Genomic DNA, 26,656 nt, shown 5'->3' on the forward strand with positions numbered 1-26,656 from the left:
AAAAATAGTGCTACCAGAAATAGAGCTCCTATCGTTCCCCCTAGACCCCTTGCTGGCAATGGCTGGGAGTCAACAATTTTCCCACTAACTTTAAAAGAACCTATTCTAGGGCACAATAAATGTCTTCGAAAGAATAAAGGGTCAGAATGTAATAAAGATTATGTAAACACACACACATACATACATATAAATATATTTTTTTCGCCGGGGGGGGGGTCGGGGAGAAATAAATCCCCCCACACCCCTCCGCCGAAAAAAAATCCTGGCTACGCCCATGATATATTATATGATAATATAGGACAGATGATGTAAAAATCATCTAAATCTGTTAACGAGGGTTGTCATGTGGCCACCACGACGACCAACCGCCTTTTTTTCGGAAATGTTTCCCCATCTAACGTCAGTTGGAAATGGGGGACACAGCGAGGCGCCTTAAAGATCAAGCATTGCAGAAAAAGCGAAATAATTATAATCAAGTTCTTCAAATTTCAATGTTTACATATCGTCGTTTCCGCTGATTCATTAAACATGGCGAATCCATACAAACTTAGGTGTAATCTAACCGGTCATGACAAAGATGTTCGTGCTCTTACTACATCCATTTTTCCAGAAAATGGTTTAATATCAGGTTCTAGAGACAATACCAGTTGCATTTGGGTTGAAAGCAAGTAAGGATTTCTTTGAAGATAAGACTAAAATTAGACTAAAAATACTAAAATCTAGAATTTTGTGAGTTACACACTAACACTAGGTCTAGATTCTAGATCTAGTAACACTAGTCACTAGTCTAGTTACACTGCGTTACAGTGTTACACTGACTCTGACTCTCAGTCTCTTATCTTATACTTTGTAACTTTTTTATAGATCTAGATTCTAGAAATAATCTAGATCTATATATATAATTTTATAATATAATACAGACGTTACTTCAAAAAAGATGATTACGTCCTACGGCCTATGTGTCATGCATTTAGTCATGCATATTAAAGGAAGATAGGAAAACTGCTATCTGCTTTTGAAAAACGGAACAAAATTACCGGAACTTATCTAAAATTGGACATGCTTTTTTTGTTTGTAATTTATTTGTTTTTAACATGTTTGGAGCAAAAATTGACGTGTTCAGGACTGTGCATGTCCAATTTTAGATAAGTTACTGTAATTTTGTTCCGTTTTTCCAAAGCAGATGGCAGTTATTTAGATTCTCGGTAACCATGTATGTAAAGCTGTTGTTTTAACCTCCCCTTGCAATTCATACCCTTATAAGGGATGAGGGCTATTATGAGCCTGTTTGATCGTAGGCTGATGGGCATCTTATCTTATATAATACAGACGTTACTTCAAAAAAGAAGATGATTACGTCCTACGCGTCATGCATATTAACCAATGACTTAAATTCTGTCAAGTCACTGGTTTTCCTGGCTAGCTCAGGCAACCCATTCCATGCTCTAATAGCACTAGGGAAGAATGAGTATTTGTACAAATTTGTCCTAGCGTATGGGACGAGGAATGTGCCTTTATCTTTGTGTCTTTCAGAGTATTTTATTAAATTTTGTTTTTTGTATTTGAAGATTATGGTTCAGTGTTTTATGTATGATTGCTACTTTACTTTTGAGCCTTCTGTCCTGAAGGCTTTCTAAATTTAGTGATTTTACTAAAGGTGTTACTCTAGTCAAATGTAAATATTCGTTTGTTATAAATCTCACTGCTCTATTTTGTGTCTGTTCCAGTTTCTTAATGTTTTCTTGAGTTGAGGGGTCCCAAACGGAGGATGCATATTCTATTATTGGCCTAACCAAGGTTAAATAACATTTTAGTTTTATGTTCTTATTTGATTTATAGAAATTTCTTTTAATAAATCCTAATGCTTTGTTTGATTTTTTGTAGTTTCATCAATATATGGATTCCATGACAGTTTTTCATTTATTATAACACCTAGGTATTTTGCATTTTTAGTCTGTGTTACTGGTTTGCCATGAATAAGATAAGTGGAATTAATTTGTTTTAATTTTTTTGTTACTCTTAACAACTGACATTTTTCTGGGTGGAAAGACATGCTCCAATTTGATTCCCATTTCCAGACCTGCGTATTCGTTACGCAAAATCTCCCAAAAATGACCGTCAGTACGCAAATATGCATTGAACCCGTCACGTTACGCATTTCGTATCCTTTTTTTTTTTCCTCTCTTGACTAGCTTACGAGCGGTCACGGAGGTCACGCTAAGCCGTCCTGTTGGGGGGGGGGGGAACAGAAAAAGGTGGGGGAACACATTGTGTCCAGATCTATACGTTGATTGGTTCTTAAAAGCAATTAGGTTTAGTCTAGAAATGAAGAACGCGAGAGTGAGGGAGTGGCGGGTTGGTACCGTCAGTTAGCTGATACACCAACGTGACTTTTTTTTTTTGTAAGTTCATTAGTAGTCCCTGATTCCCGTATTTATTTCTATAGAAAACAAATATCGAAGTGCTATCAATTCAAAACACATTGAGTGACATTGTAGATATCTAGTCTAGATCTAGAATGTAGATAACATTATTAACATGTTATACAGGAATAGATCTAGCTAGAGTCTAGCTAGTCATGTGCTTACGTTATGTCATGATTCTCTACATTACTCTACTCTACAATCTAGATCCAATTTAGTTGTAGTATGATTTAGATTGACTAGATCTAGATCGATAACTATACTACCGTCTAGATCTAGACTAGATTCTTAGTCTTAGTATAGGATAGATCAAGAATGAAGGTAGGCCTACGAAAGTTTGGAGTAGACCTACGTTTGTAGCGGATCAACGGCATCGGTAACACTCTTGAGCCCAGATCTAGAGTAGATTATATTCATTATATAGACATAGATCCAGATCTAGTCTAGATATCATCTCTATTGTCGTATTGATTTAGATTATAGATCTAATCATGACATCTAGATCTAATATATATATATATATATATATATATATATATATATATATGACAAAATAGTGGATCGAGTAAGTGTTACGCATTCTGGTGCCAAAATACGCATTTTGACCATCAGCGTTACGCATTTGGACTTTTTTTGGTAGGCAGGTCTGCATTTCTGTAATTCATCTAATTCTCTTTGTAAAATATCTGTGTCTTGTGTTGTTTTTATTGTTCTATATATTATGCAATCGTCTGCAAATAATCTGACTTTTGTTCCTGAAGTAATGCAATTCGGTAAATCATTCATGTAAATTAAAAATAGTAGTGGACCCAAGACTGTTCCTTGGGGTACACCTGAGTTTACTGTTATCGGTGTTGATTTAGAGCCATTTATTATTACAGTTTGTTCTCTCCCTATCAGAAAATCTTTAATCCACTGATGCAGCGGACCATTAATGCCGAAATATTTAAATTTTTTAAGCAAACTATGGTGGTGAACTTTGTCAAAAGCCTTAGAAAAATCTAGTAAGATAGCATCTATTTGTTCACTATTATCTTAACCTTTTGAAAAATCATCAATTAGTCCTATTAGTTGTGTTTCACATGATCTATATTTCCTAAAGCCATGTTGGTATGGTGTGAGGACATTATGTTTGTCTAAGTGGTTTATGATGTTGCTACATATTATAAATATCAAAATAAGCTTCCAAACATCTTTAAATAGAAATTCCAATCACATTTATACCGTTAGCTGTTAAATAAAATTTAAAAAGGGGGTGTCCAAACAAATAATAATGAATTCAGCTCATTCTCCTTTTTGAACACAGCAAAATCGTAATAAGAAATATTATTGGGATTAATAAATCTATGATTTTTTCAATGAATAAACATGACCTAGACGAGATATCTAGAATATATAAGTTATGAATGAAAGAAAAAGTGTGGGCTGCTAATTTGAAGCCTGAGACCATGCCCACTGCAGGTGATCACGCCAGATAAGCTGGCGGTGAGGAGAGGTATACACTCACCGTGTAGTGTCACAACCTATCATACAGGCAGTGGAGGGAAGGGGGAGAGAGTCATGAAAAGAATTATAAGCATCTATGTGAGGGAGGGGATGTTAAGGTGTCACAAAACGAACATTTAAATTATGAAAACAAGAAGAGGGTCCTTGGATGGGAATTAAAAGAAAGACAGAGAGAAAATACAAGTAGCCTAGTTGAAAATATCATGTCTATTAAAATAATAAAATAATTAATTTATAGCTCTTATAATCTATATACATTTATTTTTATAGATTTCTACACATAGATTATATAGGTATTTAAATAAATAAATATAAATAAATAAATATATATATATATATATATAGAGAGAGAGAGTATATGAGGAAATAGACTATAAATACATATTGCAAAAGTGAATCTACTTCGTTACTACATTCTAAATAATTTTTAAGTAACATAGATATAATTTATTAGCAATTACATCTAATAGTGGTGTTCAACAATGGTGCTCACTGTTCAACTGAAGGAGAAAGCCCAAAAACTGCGTTCAAAATAGGAGCATGAGGTGACCCAATTTATTTTAAAATAAAATCTGGACTATGGGTGGTAATACAAAGGAACACAGCTATTTTTATTGTCCTTTAGTTGAAGAATAAGAATCTGCTTTCAGTTTTTTTTTGTAAGTTAAACCTTCACCAAATAAAAAAATAAAATAAAAAATCTACCATAGTAAATCTAGTAATAATAGGTACTTACCATACTAGCCATAACTGGCGTAACTAGGTCTACGGTCTAGTAGGCTATCCCTATAATTAAGTATATATATATATATATATAATTATAAGGGCATATGCCCTATTATATACAGTAATACGTAATACACTATTATGTGACTATAACTATAGACTATAGATCTAGTACTATATAGTCTAATAGTCTCTCTCTATATATATATGTTATATTTTATATAGTAAAGTATTTAGCCTATGGGCCTTTGTAACAGTTACACTATACTTCCTATCCTATATAGTTTTTATAGCCTCTGAGTATAATATATTAACCTTCTTACGACGACACGGCCGATATATCGGCTATTGGCGAAAAAGATTAGCTGGCCAATATATCGGCCGCGATGTTTCCAACCATAGGATTGATTAGCCAGTGTTTGTATCAGCTAATCAGATTAGTTCTTACTATTTTTACACATTAGTAGACTGTAATGTTGGCTTCCTTCGACGTTTTAATGCGATAATTTTTTTTAGATTTTTTGAAGTTAGCTAGTGAGAGGTGAAAATTTTTACATATCAGCCGTTGATATTGATGAAAGCTAACTCACTGACTCTGATTTTATTTAAACTATGATAGCCCTAATAAAAATAAGAGCAGAATTGAGGAAAGCTTTAGATCTAAGTTTACACTGATACTAGATCTAGATTTATGTCTAGTATGTGTTGACGATGTCTATTCTTGGTAACATGGTTTAGTTTAGAGGTAAGAGTGGGTAGCTAGATAGAGAAGACCCATTTGAGAACCAAGGGATTAGCACCCCATAGGCTGTTTTATGCTCTTTTTTTACTATCAGTGTTCAAACTTTTGTATGGGAGACTAATAAATATGATGCCAACTTTCTGACCAACAAACAGCTCAAAAAACGATCCTTGAGTGACTGTCTTTGGGACAATAATGAAGGTGTTTGTTTCCATGGTACCTGAAGGGGGGGGAGAAAAGTAGTAAAATTATGTGATAGAAGTCTTATCTTATCTTCTTATCTTATATAATACAGACGTTACTTCAAAAAAGAAGATGATTACGTCCTACGCGTCATGCATTTAGTCATGCATATTAACCAATGACCAATTAACCAGTGTCTGAAAGATCTCAATGTGCCTTGTTTCCCTAAAGACATGTATTAGGGCTTATTAAAGCCTAAAACTTCTTTAAAAACTCTTACCTTTATAATTCTGTTCTGTTTTGAAAAAACTTTTTTTGAATTTTATGCACATAAATTATGCAAATTAGCTTGGCTTATTTTAATAAATGTTAATATTTCAGATAAAATTCCATAAGATTAAATTAGTTCATTCATTCCACTACAATAATATATATAGTTTTGTGTATATAAAGTAATTAGTTTATTTGTTAGGATTTATTAAATTTTTTAAGAGAAGGGTTAAGGCTGAAAATAGTGCTCCATCTTTTTTGGCACAAACATGCTAAAATGCTCCGTCTTATGAGGGTTAATATATATAATAATAAATGTATAGCCAGTATACTCTATACTATTACTATAGCTATATATCTATAGGAGGCTACTATAGTTATAGGCTAGTATTTGTATAGAAGGCCATATAATATATGTAATATATATTATATATATGATATTGTCGATATATATACAGTTATGGGAATTTTCCGAAAATTTTCGGAATTCAGAAAATTTCATCTGATCCACTTTTCTAACAAAAACAAATCCCAAATTTGCATGGGCATTTAAAAAAAAATTAAATTTAAATAAAAAAATAACAGATTTATTTATTTTTCCATTTTCAGAAGAATGCAAAATTTTATTTGTTTTGATTGTGCACACATCTGGTCAATGGACCCAGTTAAAGTTCTATTTTTAACAAAATCTCATTTTATCTAATCAGGATCTAGAACTAGAAAGTCTAGATCTAGGGCATTCTAGGGTATTTGAATAGATAGATCTATTCTAGATAAGATATCTAGTTTCTTTTATTTCTATACTTTTGATCTAGATTATATAGATCTAGAGCGTCTAGACTTCAATGGTTGCTTCCCAGCTTTTGAAAAATATCATAATCATCTTTTTTGAAGCAACGTCTGTATAAGATATATAGTACTCTAAATCTAGATCGTATTATAGTCTAGATCTAGATGTCTAAATCTAATCCCTTTTGAACTCATGGAAGTCGGAAGGCAGGGTTCAAATTAGAAAAATCTAGGGACATGGACCAGCAGAGCAAAAAACGCATTGGCCATCTAATAGTGCATAGTCCTGCATAGAACTTAGTTACTAACATAGCAGCTGGGCATACTAATTATGCAGGACTCCTTACCTTAACTAAACTATGATTTGTAATGTCTAATATCATAAAACATTCAATGAAATTTAATTCTTACAAAAATTATATTATATAAAAACCATTTAACAACTGTATCATTTGTTATTTCAGGGAAGCCAATTCTTTTCGCAGGGAACTTGTTTTAAAGGGACATAGTAATTTTGTGTCAAGTATCTGTGTTACTCCCCCTGATGATAACTATCCCAAAGGACTGATTGTTACTGGGAGCAATGATAAAACTATTCTTGCTTACATACCTGGAAATCCAGAGCCAGTATTCAAACTCATAGGCCATGAAGGAAATGGTAATTTCTAGGTTAATATACAACTAGTTATATTTCTTAATGAACGGAATGGATGTCTGTTCAAATCAACCCTCCAGTAAACATTTGAGATTTGCATCCATGGTGAATATAGCTGTTTCTGATTTTCAGGTTATAGGAAGTGATGATTGTCAGGTCTTAAGATTTAATTTACTAATTATTAAGTTGTCTAGTATTAAAAATGTAATTTAGATTGTAGTGTGTGTGTGTGTCAAATTAATTTATAATTTCATATTACTTAATAAATAATTCAGTCCCAAGGTTCAGCCTAACAGACACACAATACACACTCAGTTGTACATAAACTAATAAACAATGTGTATGATGATTTATACAAGGTAATGTTATATGACTAATGGTAATGATAAATGAATACAATTATATATAGCATAATATAGTCAATTAAATACTTAAATTTTATTTTGAAGAAATAGTATTGACCTCATCAATGTTCCATTTCAAGACAAAGATTTTGTAATCAGGTTCAGAGTACTTCATATACCAATGTTCACGGTAACACAAGTATCTTCTAGCCAAGACGAATGTTCACAAATAATGCAGATAACCACAGTTCAGAGTGGCACCAAAACTCACAACGTCACAATGTAACACCAAGTCTGAATATAGAAATCAGGAGCTTGAAATGAAACCTGAGACTCGAAGCCTGAAACCTCAGACTTGAAGCCTAAAACTTAAAACCCTATAGAAAGACAAATAACGGATTCTTCCAATCCTCTAATCTTCTAATCTAATTACAAAATACGAATATGACCGAATCCATATTAAAAAAATAACTTTACAGTGTGAAATAAAACTCACCCTAAACAGGGTTCAAATAATCCTTCAAGAATATATACCAAGGCCAACTCTAAGGCTATCCAATAACGAAGACACAAGGAGAATTCAGGAACTCAAAAGATACAGCCTGCTTCAGTCGAGTTATATTGGATGAATGCACCAAACAACCAAGAAGTCAAGCTTTGACGTCATATGAAAAATGACAACGGTCATCGCCTATTGATGAAAGCGGCGTTATTATATAGTGCACATTTACAGTTTCATTACAAAATCAAATAGATAGTTGCGACAATGATAAGTTAGTGATTTTAAAAGGTGTACACTAATCATATCAAATATCTCATCTCCTTTGCTTGTAGCACAAAAGTGATTTTGATTATTTAGTTGGCAGCAGAATTCAAAATAGCATCAATGACATTATGTAGTTCAATCAAAATCTCTCAATCCTTCTCTTTTTATTTTATTTTTCACACATTACCTTATATGGTCCACACATTACTCCATATCTTTTTATCATTATGTGCTATATTACTATATTTTTTTGCTTAATTAATGTAAACATTGAAAACTAAATAAAGAAGAGATAACTGTATTTAAAATCTATTATTTTATAGAGCAAAATGTGTAATTATGTCATTTTTGGGTTTTATATCAACTTACACGTTTAGCATCCTTTAGATTCAAAGACTTTGCCATAATTCTACAATTACATATTTTATTATTAAATTAGAAAAGTGTTGTTTTTTTTAATTACTTGATTATCAACCAGTCATTAGCTTCTTATACTCAATCTATTTCATTTGTTTTAATTCGAATGTATGGCTCTTAAGTGATTGCTTATAAAGTTTAAGGCTCAGCTATCTTTACTTATTTATACATTTTTCCACATTTATAAATTTTTTCACAGTATGTGCACTGGCATCAGGAATGTTTGGCTTTCTTCTTAGTGGCTCATGGGACACAACTGCTCGTGTATGGTTGAACCAAAAGTGTGTCATGATTCTTGAAGGTATGTGGAACATTTTGGTTAGATTTATTTTCAGGTTCTATAGTCACTGTTTATGATAAATGTGTATTATGTCTTTGATAAAAATTCATAGCAGACCAAAACACTGTTAGTTTAGTTATGCCCAGTAATAAACAATTCTTTTGACTGATCTGATAAATAAGAAATAAAAGCTTATATTAGCTTTTGTCCAAATAAGAGTCAAGAAGAACAGAACTGGCACATAGAAATGAATGTAAACTACTATCAGTAAACATTCATCCTAGCCATGGAATTCAAAATCTTCTGCTATTGTTTACATTTTCATTCTCTCCACGGGTCCTCTACAACTTGTTGGTACTTAAACTCAAAACAAAAGCTAGTAAATAATCCAAATGATTCAAATTATCATTTTATTTTTATACTCTTTGTTAATGATGCTTCATAATTCACTTCTTTAGCATGAAAAATAATTGATTAATGAAAACTTGTGTATAGGATTTTGTTCTCTTTCATTTAAAATATTTTCATTTGTCTTGTATATATTTGAAATCATCTGTTGTATTTGGCAGGTCATACCTCAGCAGTCTGGGCTGTGGGCATCATCTCAGGTCAAGGTGTCATGTTGACTGGATCAGCTGATAAAACCATCAAGGCTTGGAAAGCTGGCAAATGTATACAGACTTTTAAAGGTTTGAACTTCCAGAAAAAAAAAAGGTCTTAAGTGCTTAAAAGAATGAGCAGTTTAAACTACAAATTAATGATAAAATAGAAGCACAAAAAAAATAAAGACAATCTGTCGGAGACTCTCATTATACATATATTCAGCATAATTTACATTTTTAATAGGGCACTTTTTGACATAAAATTTTTTGAAGTTAGCTAGTGAGAGTGTTTATTGTTTTTTACTTGGTATTACAAGCTTTTCATAACATGAAAACTCAAAAATAAGCAATTGTTTTTAATATCTTAATTAAATATATAAAGAAAAAAAAATTAGATTTTTTAGATTTTTTTTTCTTTCTTTGATTTGATTTTAGACTGTCATTCTTTGATGGATGGATACTCCTTCATGAATGTCCACATAAAGAATTTATATTATTTTGCAGTTATTTAACAATGGGCTTTTGTTAACATAAATTTATGAATTTTAATTAGTCATGATATATCTAACATTAGTTTGTGAATCATTACAGGCCATGAAGATTGTGTAAGAGCTCTAGCAGTAGTCAATGAGAGCGAGTTTCTCTCAAGTTCTAATGATGCCACTGTAAGGCGATGGGCATTAAACACAGGAGACTGCCTAGCAATATACTATGGTCACACAAATTATGTTTATAGGTGAACTGAAATAGTGTTTTGTTTTTGCTTAGCTAGGAAATTATTTGATAAAAGATTGTTGTTTTCTTTTTTTAAAGTTCTCTTATAATAATATTTTTTTATGTTTCAGTTTATCCATTTTACCTAATGGTCAGGACTTTATAACAGGTGGTGAAGACCGCACTATGAGGGTCTGGACTGATGGTAGATGTGTACAAACCATTTACCATCCATGTGAGTCTGTTTGGACAGTATGTGCTCTGGCTAATGGTGACATAGCCTCAGGCTCCAGGTAAACTTTAAATACTTCATCAAAATGGTATTACAATTATATATTAAACTTGATATAGGGTTATTATATAATAGAAAGTTTTGAACTTTGAAATGTATATTTTTAAAATTTTGAAGCCTTTAGCAGAGATGCCAAATGGAAATGTGTATTCCTATACCTGGATATGTGTATTTTGAGGGGCAAATGTGTATTTTCCAATATATATATATATAAAGAATTATAGGCCTACCCAGAAAAGACTAAAATCATTCAAGCATATAATGTATATAAAGCTTCTCCTTCGTGATAGAAAATGAGCACATTTCTCATATCCTATGGGCTCGAAGATGTCCAATCCTCACTTGAAAAAGCCGGCCATATACGTGGCATGGGTAGGTCTGGTCAGTTGCAGATAGGCCTGCTTCTTCTCTCAGCTTTTGTTGGTTTGGCGCTCTTTCACCCTGGCCACTCTTCTTGCTTCAAATCTCGAGACTCTGAGACTCACAGCTTCACGCCATGAGAAGCGATCAAGAGCTAGTGCTTCCCAGCCATGAATGTCGATATCGCATTCCTTGAAGGAGCTCTTGAGAGTGTCTTTATAGCACTAGTATTGACCTCCTTGGGAGCGCTTTCCTGCACGCAACTCCCAGTACAGAAGTCATTTTGGAAGGAAATAGTTTGGCATGCGGACATGTCCCACCCATCAAAGTTGGGACCTTTTTACTTTCGCATTGATACTGTTCATGTTGGACAGTTTTAAGATTTTTGTGTCTGGTATGTGGTGGGACCAACGCACCTTATGGATACTTCTTAGACAGCCTAGGTGGAAGGAGTTTAACTTTTTGATGTGGGGGGAATATAAGGTCCAGGACTCTGATGCATATTAGAGTGACGGGAGTTTTGTAGGAGTTTTGTAGATATGCTGAGTCCTCTCCATTGCCACACTTGTCCTTCTATCCAATTTTAGATTTACGTAGATTATTATTGATGCTTTACATCGTAAAACCCAATACTAGATAAAATATCTAGATCTACACTTAGATCTAGTCTAGATTCTATAAAAAGTCCAATAAATTAGAACTAAATAATGAATTTATTCCAAATAGTCGGAAGACTTGAAATAAACTGACATATTGAAAAGAAGGCTTTAGAGCAATATCTAGTTGATCTAGATCTAAATATTTTATTTAATCTTCACGCGTCTGTGCGAGAAAAAAAATATATTCTAGATCTTTCGCATGGTAGGACTAGTCCATTTCCAGGCATGCACTGTAATAAATGAAATGCAATGACTTGTTTTTTTGTTTATTTTTTTTTTGTTTGTTTTTTTGCTTTTGCTTGGGAAATGCATATTTTTAGATGATAAACCTTTCATGCATATTTTTGTGTCCCTTTGCGTTTCAAAATACGCAGGATTCATACTTGTAGGGAACTCTGCCTTAAGTGATTTGATATTTCAAAAGTTCTGTATCCTAAAACTTTAGCTGCCATTTTTTTTTTTATAAAAAAAAAATACTGTGCAAATTGTTCTAATTAACAGTTTAGTTAATTTTTCAATATTTCTGTACTTTTTATCCAAGCATTTTAATTTTTCAAAAATTCAAAAATTGATAATGTTTTGTTAGCTTGAAATTTTCCCCAACAAATGTCAGGTACCCATTAGAGCTGGGTGGACTCAGAGGCACCTAAAGATCCTGAAATTAAAAATCCCAGTTTCCACCATTATTCGAACTGGACTCCAGGTTTGGAAGCCAAGGGCTTTACCCACTCAGTTACTGCGCCTCTTTAAGTTGTTTGTAATTGTAGAACTAATTTATATTAGGAAAATATTTGGATGGCTGCCTGGTCGTGCGGTTTGCACGCTGGACTGTCGTTCGGACTTATCGATGGTCCCAGGTTCAAACCCTGCCCGCTCCCATCCCCCGTCGTCCTGCGGGAGGTTTGGACTAGGAAGTAATTATCTTCAACTCTGAAGGAACATCTGAAATAAGTAAAACATTTTACAAACATATTCTAGTCTGATTAAAAAATAAATATAATTTGTAAGATTAGTTAATTTTCATGGAAAATATAATGAATATTCATAATATTTGTTATTTTCTAGTGATGGTATCATAAGGGTCTTCACCCAAGTTCCAGAGCGTGTTGCCAGTGCAGAAGTTCTAGAGGCTCATGAGGCTTCCTTAGCTTCAGCACCAGTTTCTAATCAGCCTCTTGGGGACATAAAAGTGGAAGATTTACCTGGGCCTGAAAGTCTTAGAAAACCTGGTAATCTTTTTATAATTAATTTTATAATTAAACCTTAAATGTCCTTGTTAAATTAAAATATACTGCCGTTACTTATATTAAGGTAAATATTTAAATTTCAATAAATTACAGTCAAACCTTCTGGAAATCACCTATTTCAAATAAATTCTTCATTTCTGACTGGTTAGGAGTAGGTCTAAGCACATTTACTATTTAAAGTAGTCTCTTGTAGAGTTTTACTCATTCACTTGTTTAAAGTTTACTTTGGTAAAGGGGTGGGGTCATTTCATGTCCCTGATTTGAAGAACAAAGCAAAGCGAAGTAAGTTTTCAATAGTTTGAAAAATCAATTGTAATATTTAATCAGATGATTGTAGTCTTGGCTCCTTCTAGTATAAATTAATATTTACTACTTCATTTGGGTCATTTGCAGGTAAAAAAGATGGGCAGACTACCATGGTGAACACAGGTGGGTCAGTAGAAGTCTACCAGTGGGATGCCAGTCAGTCAAAATGGATAAAGATTGGTAATGTGGTTGGCTCCAGTGGTAGCACTCAAAGAACTTCAGGGAAAACATTGTTTGAGGGCAAGGTAGGTCTCTTTGTCAAATGCAATGCAAAGTTAACTTATGATGATGTTATATTTGATATCTAGACATCCTTAAATAATAAAAATGAAAAAAAACTTAGAATATATTAATGAGATGATTTTTACAACAAATTTTGAAGATTAAACAACAAAATAGCATATTAATGTTATTTAATATTACGTATACAAAATATACACTTGCACTCTTCATCCAAGACCACACCATTGTTTATAAAACAAACTGCTGGACCAAGAACTGGTCATACCTCTAGCTCAAGCCTTAAACTAGTTCCCTGTAAATACAAATAACAATAACTTTGCATCGCTGCTTCACAGAATTTTAGCTGTGACGCAAAGTAATAACAGATGACCCGGCTAAAGTCTAATTATCTACTTATTGCAAATACCAGTAAAACACTGCATCAATAAAACTTTACTAAGAAATAAGTCACACAAGCATAGACTTCCTGGTGTACAGGACATATGATGCCCTGCCTTATTCCTTCAGTTTACACATGCAGAAGATGTCTAAAGTAAATAAAGTAGTGAATGTCTATAACCTGCAAAGGGCTTTGTGGTTCTGAGTAAACATGTTGAGCTAGACAAAAGACAAACAACATATATACATATTAATTTGATACCACTGATATATTTAAACAAGATTTTGAAGTTTCAGCTAAGCAGTTATTTAATATTTCAATGCTTCCTAAACATTATCTTACTGCTGTTCAGTGAGGTTTCTTCCTCTCCAGCCAGTTATTGATGCATTGTTTTTTTACTCCTATGTATAGTATTTATATACTCTAAAATATCTTCCCAAACATATTGTAAAGACAGTCTTACTCATTTTTAATGTTGTAATACGAAGTTATGATTAATTAAAACAGTAATAATACATACATACATGTAGTACATTTTTAATGTTAATGAATCAGGATCTGGATGTCAGGAAAATGGCCCAAGCCCTGGACCCAATCACTTTTCCAAAGAAAGGCAATTTACAACTCTGTCAAAACTACCGCACCGTCAGACAAAGTCCTGTTAAAAATTATATTAAACTGGCTAAAACTGATAGTAGATTATATCAGAAGATCAAGCAGGTTTTAGACAAGGTCACAGCTCAACAGAACAAATCCTAAACATCAGGATACTCTGTGAGAAATACTCCCAACACCATGAGAATCTTTTCCTTGTTTTTATTGATTTCAAGAATGCCTTCCACAGAGTATGGTATGTGGCACTCTGGGTGACAATGGAAAAGTACATAATGAATAAAAACATAGTAAAAGTAATCCAGAACCTCCACAAGGAGCCCACTAGCAATGGGGGACTGGTTTAAAACTACAGTTGGAGTAAGACAAGGCTGCCTACTCTCACCAACTCTTTTCAATATCTTCCTTGAAAGGATGCTCTGGCGGGCTATGAAGCTTCTGTAAGCATTGAAGGAAGAAGAATTACTAACTTGCACTCTGCAGATGACATTGATGGCCTAGCAGGGACAGAAGAACTATCTGACTTGGTGATGTGCATTAAGACTTTGACAGCATATGGTATGCTAATAAATGCCAAAAAACTCAAACTATGACCAATACCCAAAAGGGCTTTTAAAGGAACATTAGTATTGGAGGTGAAAAACTGATAGGTGTCAGTAGTTTTAAATACTTCATAGCTATTGTCTCAGATGAGGGAACCAAACTCGAACTATTGCCCTGAATTGCACAGTCCATAGCACACTCACAAAACTAAAAATAATATGGAAAGACAAAGGAATAGCCATCAACACCAAAATCTGACTGATACACTCTCTGGTCATGGCCACATTCTTTTATGCTTGCAAATCTTGGACGCTGACTGCAGAGCTATCCTAGCAATGGAATTGAGATGCTACAGGTGGATCCTAGATATCACATTTAAAGACTGCATCACAAATGAAAAGATTAGTGACAGGGTTATTACAGTGATTGGACCCCACAATGACCTGCTAACTATTGCACAAAAAATGCAAACTAAAGCTCTATGGCCATATTACAAGGTCTTCTGGGCTTGCAAAGACCTTCCTTCAGGGAACATTACTAGGAAAAGAAAAAGAGCCAGACAGAGAAAGAGATGGAAGACCACATAAAAGAATGGCCTGTTCTATCCAATGCAAAAAACAGAGAGTGGTGGACAAATCTTGTAATTGTGCCCCAACAGTTCAACAGACTTGGGGATAGGTGATGGTGAATAGGAGGAAGTGAATTTTTTTTTTTCTTGTGGACTTTCCTTGAATTATTAGTGGAGGATTCTTTGTTTTTTTAATAGTGCTAAACTATGGCCTTAAAAAATTCACAAAATCATTAAAATAATGATAAAAAAAAACTCTTCACCTAATTCCACTAGTATGTTGGCAGTGAACCCCAAATGGGTGAAAATATACTTTTTTTTTTTTTGAAAGTTAGTTAAACATTGAAAAAAATAAAACTTGAAGCTTATCTATGTGTGCAGCTTTCTGACATAAATTGTTTTTTTCAGGAATACGACTATGTTTTCACTGTCGATATCAAAGAAGGTGCCCCTCCACTAAAGTTACCTTACAATATTAGTGAAGATCCCTGGATGGCAGCCCAGAAGTTTCTTCACCAACATGAGCTGTCTCAAGCCTTTCTCGACCAAGTAGCCCACTTCATCATGGACAATACTAAGGGTGTGACACTGGGCACAGGCTCTGCCCTGGCGCACTCTGATCCCTTCACTGGTATGTACAATGTTGGGCTTCACTTATTACTTTATGTATCAGAAGCTACTCTGTTCAAAGATTTGTTTGCCTATCGAAGATTGATGTAAGCACTTTGATTGTTTTGAGAGATACATGAGGTTTCTAGTGGAGTTTATTTGTAGACATTCATGATTATCGAACTGATTTCTTTTGTGTTGTGATAGAGTCTGAAGTGTGATAAAAGTTGTGGTGGCAAGAGAAAGAAGTGTGATGTTTGTGACACTTGGAGAAATACTTTTTAGTGCTTTACAGTTAATGCCACCATATATACAATTAATTATGGAAGTATTTAATTCCATTTAGGCATATTTCCTGACTGTTCATTGACTCTAAATGATTTGATATATACCTAGGTGGTGACCGCTACATTCCTGACAAAGATGACTCCAATATGGATGTTTCACTGCATGCCTCTGACCCATTCACTGGCTCTGGGAGATATGTGCCAGATGGTAATAACATCTTAACAATATTTGCATTACAATCAAGTTTTTATTTGAAATTTTATTTTAAGAATGATTGGTATACAAGTATCTGCAGGATAAATATTGAACAATGCAACATTAATTAATTAAAAAAAATATATAAAAGTTAAAAAACAGAAACTGTTTAATTGTTTTCATTTGTTCAAAAATAACAGAAATCAATTAAATAGCTAAAGCCATGTTGTGTTCTATTTTTAGCTGAATTGGTAAAATAACAAAGCACTTTGTAGTCAGGATATACTACGGACATGCTACTGCAGACATAAAAAGTTTTAAGGATACTCTTTCATATGGAGCGATGTCTTAGTTGTATATCAATTTACAATGACAGCATCAAAACATTGGCAAATGTTTTTTTCAACTGTACATTAGCATTTTGAATGAAAATAAGACTAATAAAAAAATCTGTTTACTGTTGTTTCAATTGTGTTGTGTTCTCAGGCAATTCTAGTGCTGGTCAGATTAATACTAATGGACACTATCCAGTCAAGACCTCAGTATTCTTCGATGCTTCTTCTCCTGCTGATCAAATATTAGGTGAGTCTGATTAAAAGCACATAACAAATCCTTAAATTTTAGACCAATATCTAAATACTTATACCCAGTGCTTTTTTTTTTGTGACATTACGCACCCCTACGGCGTACCAGCACCTTTTTCAATGTGGGGAAAAAAGTATTACTTTTCTTGTCTTTTAACGTTTATTATGAATTTATTATATTATTAAATTGTTGAAATTGATTTTTTATATATATAAAGTAATAATAAAACAATTTAAGTTGGTTATTTATAAAATAAAATTGTTTAAGACATTTAGTATCTTTGCAGTTATGATTTAGCTTGCATCGAGGTGCGAACTGGTTGTTGCAAGTTAGGCAATCCATCACTGAGTACTGGCACATATTGAACTATAATTTTATAGGTTATGGGGAGGTGCTTGGTTGTTGTGCTGACCACATGACAGCCTCATTAAATGTAGGCCACAGAAACAGATGACTTTTACATCATCTTCCCTTTAGATTGCAAGGTCTGAAAGGGGAAATTTACTTAACTTTTTTTAATTTTATAACAATAACAAAAAATTATAAATATGAAACTAGATAAACAAAAAATTATAAATATGAAACTAGATAAACAAAAAATACACCTGCTAAAAAGATAATACCTCCTTTATACAACTTATAGAGCGATTACTCTGTTTTTAATTGCTAATGAGTGTATGATTTTAAAAGAATGGAACCTTTCATAGTTTTATTTCTTAACATTTCATTTTTGTTCAGGAAAATTAAAAGATTTTAATCAAACTGTAGAGCCCAGTCTGCAAGTACCTCAGGAATCTCTCAGTTCTTTAATTCATTTACTGAGTGGTCAGACAGATGCTGAAGGAGTTACAACTTTAAGCAAATTGATTTCCTGGCCTTCAGGTAGTAATAAACTTGTATTATGCTTTATAAATGTTTTTTTGAGAAAAGCTATTCAGTTCTTTTACAATAGTAACAAAAAAACAACACTGTTTTGTGTTTTTTGATAATAAACTAACTTATTCCATTCACCCTTATGGCTAGTTTTTACCTTTTATTTAAAATCTAAAGAAAGAAATGTTTTTTAAAAAGTATCTCTAATTATTTTTTTTTCTTGAGCCATTGCCTAGATTCCTTTTATGTTAAGGCCAGAGGCTGCGCACCATGGGGAGTCCCTTATACAGGGCCGGCCTTAGGGCACTGCAACCTATGCAGTCACAGTGGGCCCAGCACTTTCATAGGCCCCACGCTAACTCTAGTTGTAAATTATTTAAATTAAACCATTGCAAAGTATATGAAAAAGTCATGAGAATCTCCTGAAATTATTAAAATAACCTGAAAACTCATAAAGTATTTTGAAAAATAAACACAATTGTAATTGTCATTCAATATGGAAAACACCAATCCTACTTGCTATTAAAAAGTACGACATTGTCAGCTTTCATTTAATCGAAATAATAGGGCGAATTTTAACCAAACAGGAAGTTCCAATATTTAATTTACTGTAATAGTCGATCTCTGTGACTGAGGTAGAAAAAAGCTGGACGTTTATGCGTGATACAATCTACCAAACATCATCACTGGTCTTTGGAAACAAAACCAAGAAAAGCGAAGACTGGTTTGAAGCTAGTCTACCAGAAATGGAAACTGCCACTACGAACAAGAGAGCTGCCATGCTAATCTACAAGAAGGATCCCACCCCAAGCAACTTAAAAAGGCTCAGAGCTGCACCTAACAATGCCCAAAGAGTAGCGAGACAATGTGCTAACAAATACTGGCAGGAGCTATGCGAAGATATTCAATCTTGTGCCGACTGTGGTAACATAAGAGGACTATATGAGGGCTTGAGAAAAGCCTTTGGACCTCACACCAGCAAGTGTGCTCCGCTCAAGTCAAAAGATGGCTCAATCATCAGCGATCGTGCGCTGCAAATGGAACGATGGGTAGAACACTATGCAGAACTCTAATAGATTGAAAACGCCATCTCACCAAATGCTGTTTCCAACTTCCCATCACTTCCAGTTTTGACGGAATTAGACGAAACGCCCTCAGTAAAGGAGCTGAGCATTGCCATTGACATTCTTGCACATGGGAAAACACCCGGAGGAGATGGCATTCCTGCTGAAGTAATTCAGGCTGGAAAACATGCCCTAATCAAACCACTCCATGAACTGCTAAGCTTGTGCTGGGAACAAGGAATGGTCCCCCAGGAATTGAAAGACTCCAACATTGTTACAATTTATAAAAATAAAGGCGACCGCTCTGATTGTAACAATTACAGAGGCATCTCACTGCTTAGCATAGTCGGAAAGGCTTTTGCTAGAGTGTTACTAAAGCGATTACAGATCCTGGCAGATCGTGTTTATCCAGAGTCGCAGTGTGGCTTTAGGGCAGGAAGATCTACAACAGATATGATTTTCTCTCTGCGGCAGCTACAGGAGAAGAGCAGAGAACAAAAGCAGCCCCTCTTCATAGCTTTTATTGATTTGACCAAGGCCTTTGACCTTGTTAGCAGAAGCGGTCTGTTTGCTGTACTAGAGAGAATCGGCTGTCCAAATAAGTTAAGAAAACTAGTGTCAGCTTTTCACGAAAATATGCAGGGCACCGTTCAGTTTGAAAGTTCTTCCTCCAGGCCATTCTCCATTAAGAGCGGTGTAAAACAAGGATGTGTACTGGCCCCTACACTATTTGGCATCTTCTTCTCAGTCGTACTATCCAGTGCTTTTAAATCCCTGGAAGACGGAATATACATCCATAGCAGATCCGAGGGAAGGCTCTTTAACCTGGCACGTCTTAAAGCCAAAACGAAAAGGCGTCGTATCTTGATAAGGGAGCTGCTGTTTGCCGATGACGCGGCACTCGTATCTCACTCACAAGGAGGTCTACAGAAGCTAGTGAACGCCTTAGCAGCTGCTTGTCAAGAGTTTAGCCTTACTATAAGTCTCTCCAAGACCGAAATCCTGGCACAAGACGTTGCAGAAATACCTATAATACAAATTGGGAACCACACCCTTTCAGTGGTGCAGGAATTTACCTACTAGGGTTCAACAATTGTCAGTAACCTAGTCTTAGACATCGAGCTGACAAAAAGGATAGGAAAAGGTACCACAGCATTGGCAAAACTATCCAAGCGCGTCTGGGAAAATGGTAAATTGACCACAGCGACCAAAATCCTAGTCTACAACGCCTGTGTTGTGAGCACTCTCCTTTATGGCAGTGAAAGCTGGTCAACATACATGTACCAAGAGCACAGATTGAATAGTTTCCACTTGCGCTGCCTGAGACGCATAATGGGCATCTCTTGGAGGGACCATGTCTCCAATCAGGAAGTTTTGAGATTGGCCAATATGAACAGCATGTATGCTCTCCTGACACAAAGGAGATTACGCTGGCTCGGACATGTCACCCGCATGCCAGATGGTAGAATCCCGAAAGATATCTTATATGCTGAGCTTGTGGAAGGAGTCAGACCCAAGGGCCGCCCAAGACTAACATATAGAGATGTCTGCAAGCGAGACATGAGAGCCTCAGGCATCAGTGAAAGTATGTGGGAAAACATAGCCAAAGACCGGAGTGCATGGAGACAGACTGTGCGTGTTGGGACAACCCTTGCTGAGAATAAAAGAATTGAAGCGGCTTTAATCAAGAGGGAAAAAAAGAAAGCTGCCCTGTCTGCTAGCCCTAAATCAGAGGCATACAAATGTACGAATTGTGGCAAAGTCTGCCGTTCTAGAATTGGCTTGATTAGCCACACCAGATTCTGCCCCGTCTCAAGATTAAGCCAAAACCAGTGACTCACTTGGGCGCATCCATTGCCTTTCGAGACAAAAGGAGCCATATATATAATAGTCGATCTCATACAAATATAGATCTAAATCTATCTCTATCTTTTAAAAAAAATCAAAAGCAATTTATTTGCTAGTTGATATAGTAAATCTAAAAGGCAGGTCTGAATGTTTATTGGCTTTGTTGGAAAACTACCTTCTATTGTAGATGGCTCGTAAAATTAATTTTATTGTGATTTTGCACTTAGTAAAGTATGAATAAAATGCAATGTCGATTTCATTTTTTTAACAAAAAATCTTAATTTTCACTCATTATCCTTATCCCTACCCAGAATAGGCCCCACGCAACCTGTGGGGCCAGCACTGCCTTTATATTCTTAAATGTACCATTATTAAATGTGAGAAGTTCACTATCACTCTGGTGATGAACAATGTGGTGGATTAGGCTAAGTTTATCAGGCTTTCTTTCTAGATTACAATGTACTCTGTACTTCAAAAGCCTTTAGAAAGTTATGGTTTCTTTTCCCTATTCAGTTATTTGTTCTTATGGACATTTTCACAAGGGTGCCATGATGAGGGTGTGAACGATTACATTCACTAGATGTTGTCATCAATTTTTTTCATTTCTTTAATAATTCCTGTAATGTTCCAACTGGCCCTATTCAGGCTGGTAACTAGCAGTGTGTGAGTCATGGCAGGTAATCCTGATGAACATTTGCATGGAGAATGATAGGGTTGTGGTTATTGAGAGTTTAAAGTTTCTGATATCAAACTTTTACTTGCCTGCTGCTTACCAAACACAAACTCTGTTTTTAAACCTTGTTTTTTTGTTTGTTTCTTTCCACAGAGTTAGTGTTTCCTGCTTTAGATATACTCAGACTCAGTGTAAAGAACAGTTCCATCTGTTCCACTTTCTGCTCAAATCCCAACTTTGTGGACCTTTTGTGCCAACATGCCAGTCAAGGAAACAGCCAAGCCTGTCGCATGCTGGCCATGAGGACACTGGCCAACCTCTTCCGACATCCAGATGGTGCTGCCCTGAATATCCAAGAAATTGATGCCATTCTGCAATCTGTAATCAATGGCAAAGATTTGACCATCAAAAATGGCCAAACTGCAGTAACAACTGTTTTACTGAACTATTGCATCAAGCTGAGTGGATTGGATGACCTTGAGAGTAAATCCAAGTGTCTTCAGGCAGCTGGAGAGCTTTTGTCTGCCCAGCTGGAGCCAGAAGCTTCTTATCGAGTGTTGGTTGGCATAGGAACACTGGTTCATACAGATGATGGTTGTAAAGCTTTGTCTCACTCCATTGACTTGCCGCTGGTCTTGACAAAGTTCACTAACTCTGACACAAGTAAGCTAGCGGAGTGTGCCAAGTTGTTGTTACAAACCCTGGCCAGTTGAACAGAGTCTCCATTGCTTTTTTTTTTTTTCTTTGTTTTCTGTTTTGTTATTTATTTTTTTTGACTATTTTGTTTTCAAACATCTGATTGAATGTTACATCTTCTGATGATACAAGATATGAATCTGTTAGCTATTTGAAGAAAAGTTGTTTTGATAGTATTGATTTAAATGTGTGTACAAAAAATTACAATCCAAATGTAAAATGAATGAAACTGAAACAATAATAAAAAATGTACATAAATTGACAGTGTAAAGTAATAACAAAAGATCAAACCAGTAAGCGGGTCAAATTTGATAAATAGTTTTATTTAAAGAATAATATGCCATTTAAGGATTACACCAACAGTAATAAGTTTGAAATTCTGATTTCTCAATACCGTTGTCATGTCATATATAATAAAATAGTGTTTCAAAAAATTCTTTTTACATTGTGTAGTGTCTCATACAAAACTTTGGAGATTGAAGGAATGCTTTCTGTACACTATGAAGAATAAAGCCATGTGTGTATAATATATAGGTCAGTGTTTGTACCAATAAATTGATTGAAAAAAAGAAGAGCCAAAACACTTTGTTTCAAAATACCAAAAAGTAATGTGCATGTTAAGTACATCTGCGTGTTGGAATATTAAACTGCTCATACAAAATACTTTCAAAAGAGTTTGTTTCTTCCTGAAAGTTAGTTGATAAAGATTTTATTTCATGTTGTTTTGTTCAAAACTAATTGAGTGTCACATTTGCACAAATTAATTTTATACAAAAGATTTATAATACTTGTAGTTGAACAAGAGAATAAGTGCACAATTGAAGGTTATCCATAAGGTCTGTAATACAATCTTCAGCTGTTGAAGTACTGAAATATACATACATATTTATAAACAAGTTAGTTTGTCTTTTTTGTTTCATTCTCCCACTCGCCATATGTCCTCGTGGCTTCCAGAACACACACACAAACAACAGATTTATATGTACATCAAGTGCTTTAAGAATCACTTTTGTTTGAATGATATAACCACTGAAACAGCATTTTCCAGATCTTTGTAAAACAGATTGCATTTAGTTTGAAAGTCTACATTGGCTTACTGACATAATCTTGTTGAGACTTGGACTCACTGACCCTCAGTGACACATGGACTCATTTTGGCACTCATTGACATTTTGACTTGTAGACATTCATTGACACATGGAGAAATTGACATCATGACTTATTCATTGATATATGGACCCATTGACATTCATGCATTCATTGACACATGATCCCAATGACATTTCAACTTTTAGACTTTCACTAACACATGGATTCAAAATTCATTGAAAGAATGATGTAGTATTTTGTGACTTTCCTTGTAAAGGTTTTTTTTTTCTTGTATATAAATTCTAGTTAACATTTAATTTTGATACTATTTTAAAACAAAGGAAAACATTCTCTTTGAACATCACCTCTAGTAGGCTGACTTCTGATCAGTCCAAACATTTCCACCCTGTGGCCTTCAATGTCAGGAGCTACACGGACTGATTACACTTTCTTATCACCCAATGAACTTTGTTGGCCTTCAATGTCAGGAGCTACAGGGACTGATTACACTTTCTTCTTATCACCCAATGAACTTTGTTGGCCTTCAATGTCAGGAGCTACACGGACTGATTACACTTTCTTCTTATCACCCAATGAACTTTGTTGGCCTTCAATGTCAGGAGCTACACGGACTGATTACACTTTCTTCTTATCACCCAATGAACTTTGTTGGCCTTCAATGTCAGGAGCTACACGGACTGATTACACTTTCTTATCACCCAATGAACTTTGTTGGCCTTCAATGGCCAGAAATGTTTGAACAGAATTTCGATTCTCTTCTTGAGTAACGTGAAGAGAGCCATTTCTGTAACAGCTGTTCTTATCTGAAACTGGTGTATTGACTGCTACCGTATTACTTTTTTCATTGGAATGCACTTGTAGTCTAGAAATATCTATAGAGCTTCCAGGGCGTCTATTGAAATGTTAACATTTGGCTTGCGTTGTGTCCTCTGAGTACGATTGTGTTGTTAATTTATCCTCAGATAAATCTGGAGTGCAGTAGCTCGGGCACAGGTTCTCACTGTTGCTCTTAGAGCTCACAAGTAACGTCTTCGACTGGAACAAATTGTTGATATCAACCATCGCGTCGCCGACGTGTAACGATTGGCCATTTCGATGTTTTCCAATTTGCGGTTTGCCAGAGGGCGTAAGAGCCTGAAGGATGTAAAGAGTGTTTGAGGATGCCAACAAAGGAGTCTTTGAACGTTCTGGTGTAGACGGTGGAGGGGAAATGACAACATAGTTCGAGTCAGTAACCATCATAGATTTAGGCGGCTGGCGTTGAGGTCTGTCCATCTTAATTCCCGAGGTGTCTGGAGGATCTTCCCGTTCGTTGGTAGGCGTTCCTGGCTGGATGCTTGGCTGACAATAAGTGACGCAGTTTGTGGAGCCTACGGAATCGTAGGTAGGACGAAGTACATCTCCACATTCACTTTTTCCCGTCAATGGTCTGCCATTCAGCCATGAGTTGTCTTTCTTTTTCTCGATTAGCGGCAAAGAAACGCATTGGTTGAAAGACTGAGACATGTTGGACGTTAATACTGGACAATGACTTTCAGACTGGACCGTTTCGAACGTTCTTTTATCTGTTGGAGAATGTCCTAGCCGAAGGTCAATGAGAGGCTTTTGGTCACTCCTACGGCGACGGCTGTGGTCTTCGTGGTTAGAAGCAATGCACATCAGCCTTGACATACTTTCCATGCTCTCTAAACTTATTTCTGAATGCGCCTTTAGGAAAGGATCTTTCAAAGGTACTGATGGAGATAGATCACCCTTGCCATGCATGACCGATTTCCCCATGGTAGTTGCCTCCATAGTGAAGCTTCTGTTTCCCATGACGTACCTGACAGATGGACACCTTTGTGTTCCATTACGTGGTGGCTCTTTCTTTTTCCCGAAGCATGCTTTTAGGCGTTTGAATATCCGAAGCATGGAGTTTTTGCGAAAGATGACGTAGAGCCAGGGATCAAGAATCTGATTACAGCTTGCCATCCGTATAACGATCAAGTCTAGTTCTGGATTGTTCTTGTCAGAAAATTGTCTTAAGAAAATGTGAATCTGAAAAAGAAAAAGTAAAATATTCTTAACATTAAGTAGCAGAGTTAACTGACAAGACTTACATATAGTTTGAGATATTCTTTCCCCTCCTTTTAGTCCACTTGTAGACTTTCATTATACTTATTAGAATTTATACTTATTAGAATAAGTCATCGAATTTTTATGTAAACAGTTTATTCCTTATACAAAATATTGCCATTGTATAAACAAAATTAAAAAGCCTCCTTTACAAGAGCTTTGCAAATGAATACGTTTATCGTGATGCATGTTTTAATTGTTTATATAATTATGACTTGGTCAGTTTTGCTATGAGGCTATGTCATGCTCTGTTTCTCACAAGAATTTACTGGGGGGTCAAACTAGCAAGTAACAGCACACCAGGCTCGTGTCTTGCCATTATTGGAATGACACATTTGAACATCTAGCCTGTGCAGTGAAATATGAGACTCTACCCAAGTACATTGATGTTTCGGTCACGCTGAGTCCCATACATTGCATAGTTATTGTAGTGTGCGTTGTCGGCCTCCCCGTGTTCAGCGCCCCGAGTTATTAAAAGGTTGGCCTACCTCACCACCTCGATACTTTGAATAACTTAAACATGAACGAGTGACAAGTGACAGACAATTATCTTATTGTTTAGTGGAATATACCGATTTTCTCCGTGGGCTTTTCTTTAATAAAAAAAAAGATTTTTCTTTAAGCAAATTTTCGTTGTTAACTTTTTTTTAGCGGCCCCCGAAATGGGAAAAGACGCTATTAGTTTTGTGTGAAATGTCTGTCCGTCCGTCCCGTTTAGATCTCGTAAACTAGAAAAGGTATTGAAAATCCGACATCACAATATTTTAGACCATTCAAAGTTCTGATGCAACGGCTACTTTTTTTTTTCTGAAAGCGAGGTTCGAATCCTGGTAAAGACTGGGATTTTCAACTTCGGAATCCTTGGGCGCCTCTGAGTCCACCCAGCTCTAATGGGTACCTGACATTAAATGGGGACAAGTAAAGGCGGTTGGTCGTTGTGCTGGCTACATGACACCCTCGTTAACCGTAGGCCA

The 26,656-nt window shown here is 35.2% G+C and overlaps 2 protein-coding genes across 3 annotated transcripts in view; one reads left to right on the forward strand and one right to left on the reverse strand.

Annotated features, from left to right (window-relative positions):
* The first annotated feature begins 505 nt into the window (after positions 1 to 505).
* LOC106061126 (phospholipase A-2-activating protein-like) lies at positions 506 to 23,120 on the forward strand. Its single transcript, XM_013219197.2, has 13 exons — positions 506 to 668; positions 7,104 to 7,297; positions 9,021 to 9,122; positions 9,671 to 9,790; positions 10,295 to 10,439; positions 10,549 to 10,710; positions 12,794 to 12,957; positions 13,369 to 13,526; positions 16,035 to 16,257; positions 16,632 to 16,730; positions 17,205 to 17,300; positions 18,042 to 18,185; positions 21,915 to 23,120. Exons 1-13 carry the CDS (start codon positions 529 to 531, stop codon positions 22,472 to 22,474), a joined length of 2,307 nt encoding a protein of 768 aa, XP_013074651.2. The 5' UTR covers positions 506 to 528; the 3' UTR covers positions 22,475 to 23,120.
* The window catches only part of LOC106061134 (prostaglandin E2 receptor EP4 subtype-like), an 85,640-nt gene continuing 81,745 nt past the window's right edge, over positions 22,762 to 26,656 (reverse strand). For both annotated transcript variants that reach the window (XM_056028893.1, XM_013219209.2), the window contains one exon: positions 22,762 to 25,604. In XM_056028893.1, coding sequence (XP_055884868.1) covers positions 24,471 to 25,604 — 1,134 coding nt within the window. In that variant the 3' untranslated portion in view covers positions 22,762 to 24,470. The remainder of the gene's footprint in view (positions 25,605 to 26,656) is intronic.

The sequence above is a fragment of the Biomphalaria glabrata genome, chromosome 5, assembly GCF_947242115.1.
Source record: "Biomphalaria glabrata chromosome 5, xgBioGlab47.1, whole genome shotgun sequence".
In the NCBI taxonomy this organism is placed as follows: domain Eukaryota; kingdom Metazoa; phylum Mollusca; class Gastropoda; family Planorbidae; genus Biomphalaria; species Biomphalaria glabrata.

Coding starts and splice junctions, on each gene's coding strand:
- LOC106061126 (XM_013219197.2), top strand. CDS start 529: ATGGCGAATCCATACAAACTTAGGTGTAATCTAACCGGTCATGACAAA. Junction 669..7,103: donor TGCATTTGGGTTGAAAGCAA/GTAAGGATTTCT, acceptor TTGTTATTTCAG/GGAAGCCAATTCTTTTCGCA. Junction 18,186..21,914: donor ATTGATTTCCTGGCCTTCAG/GTAGTAATAAAC, acceptor TTCTTTCCACAG/AGTTAGTGTTTCCTGCTTTA.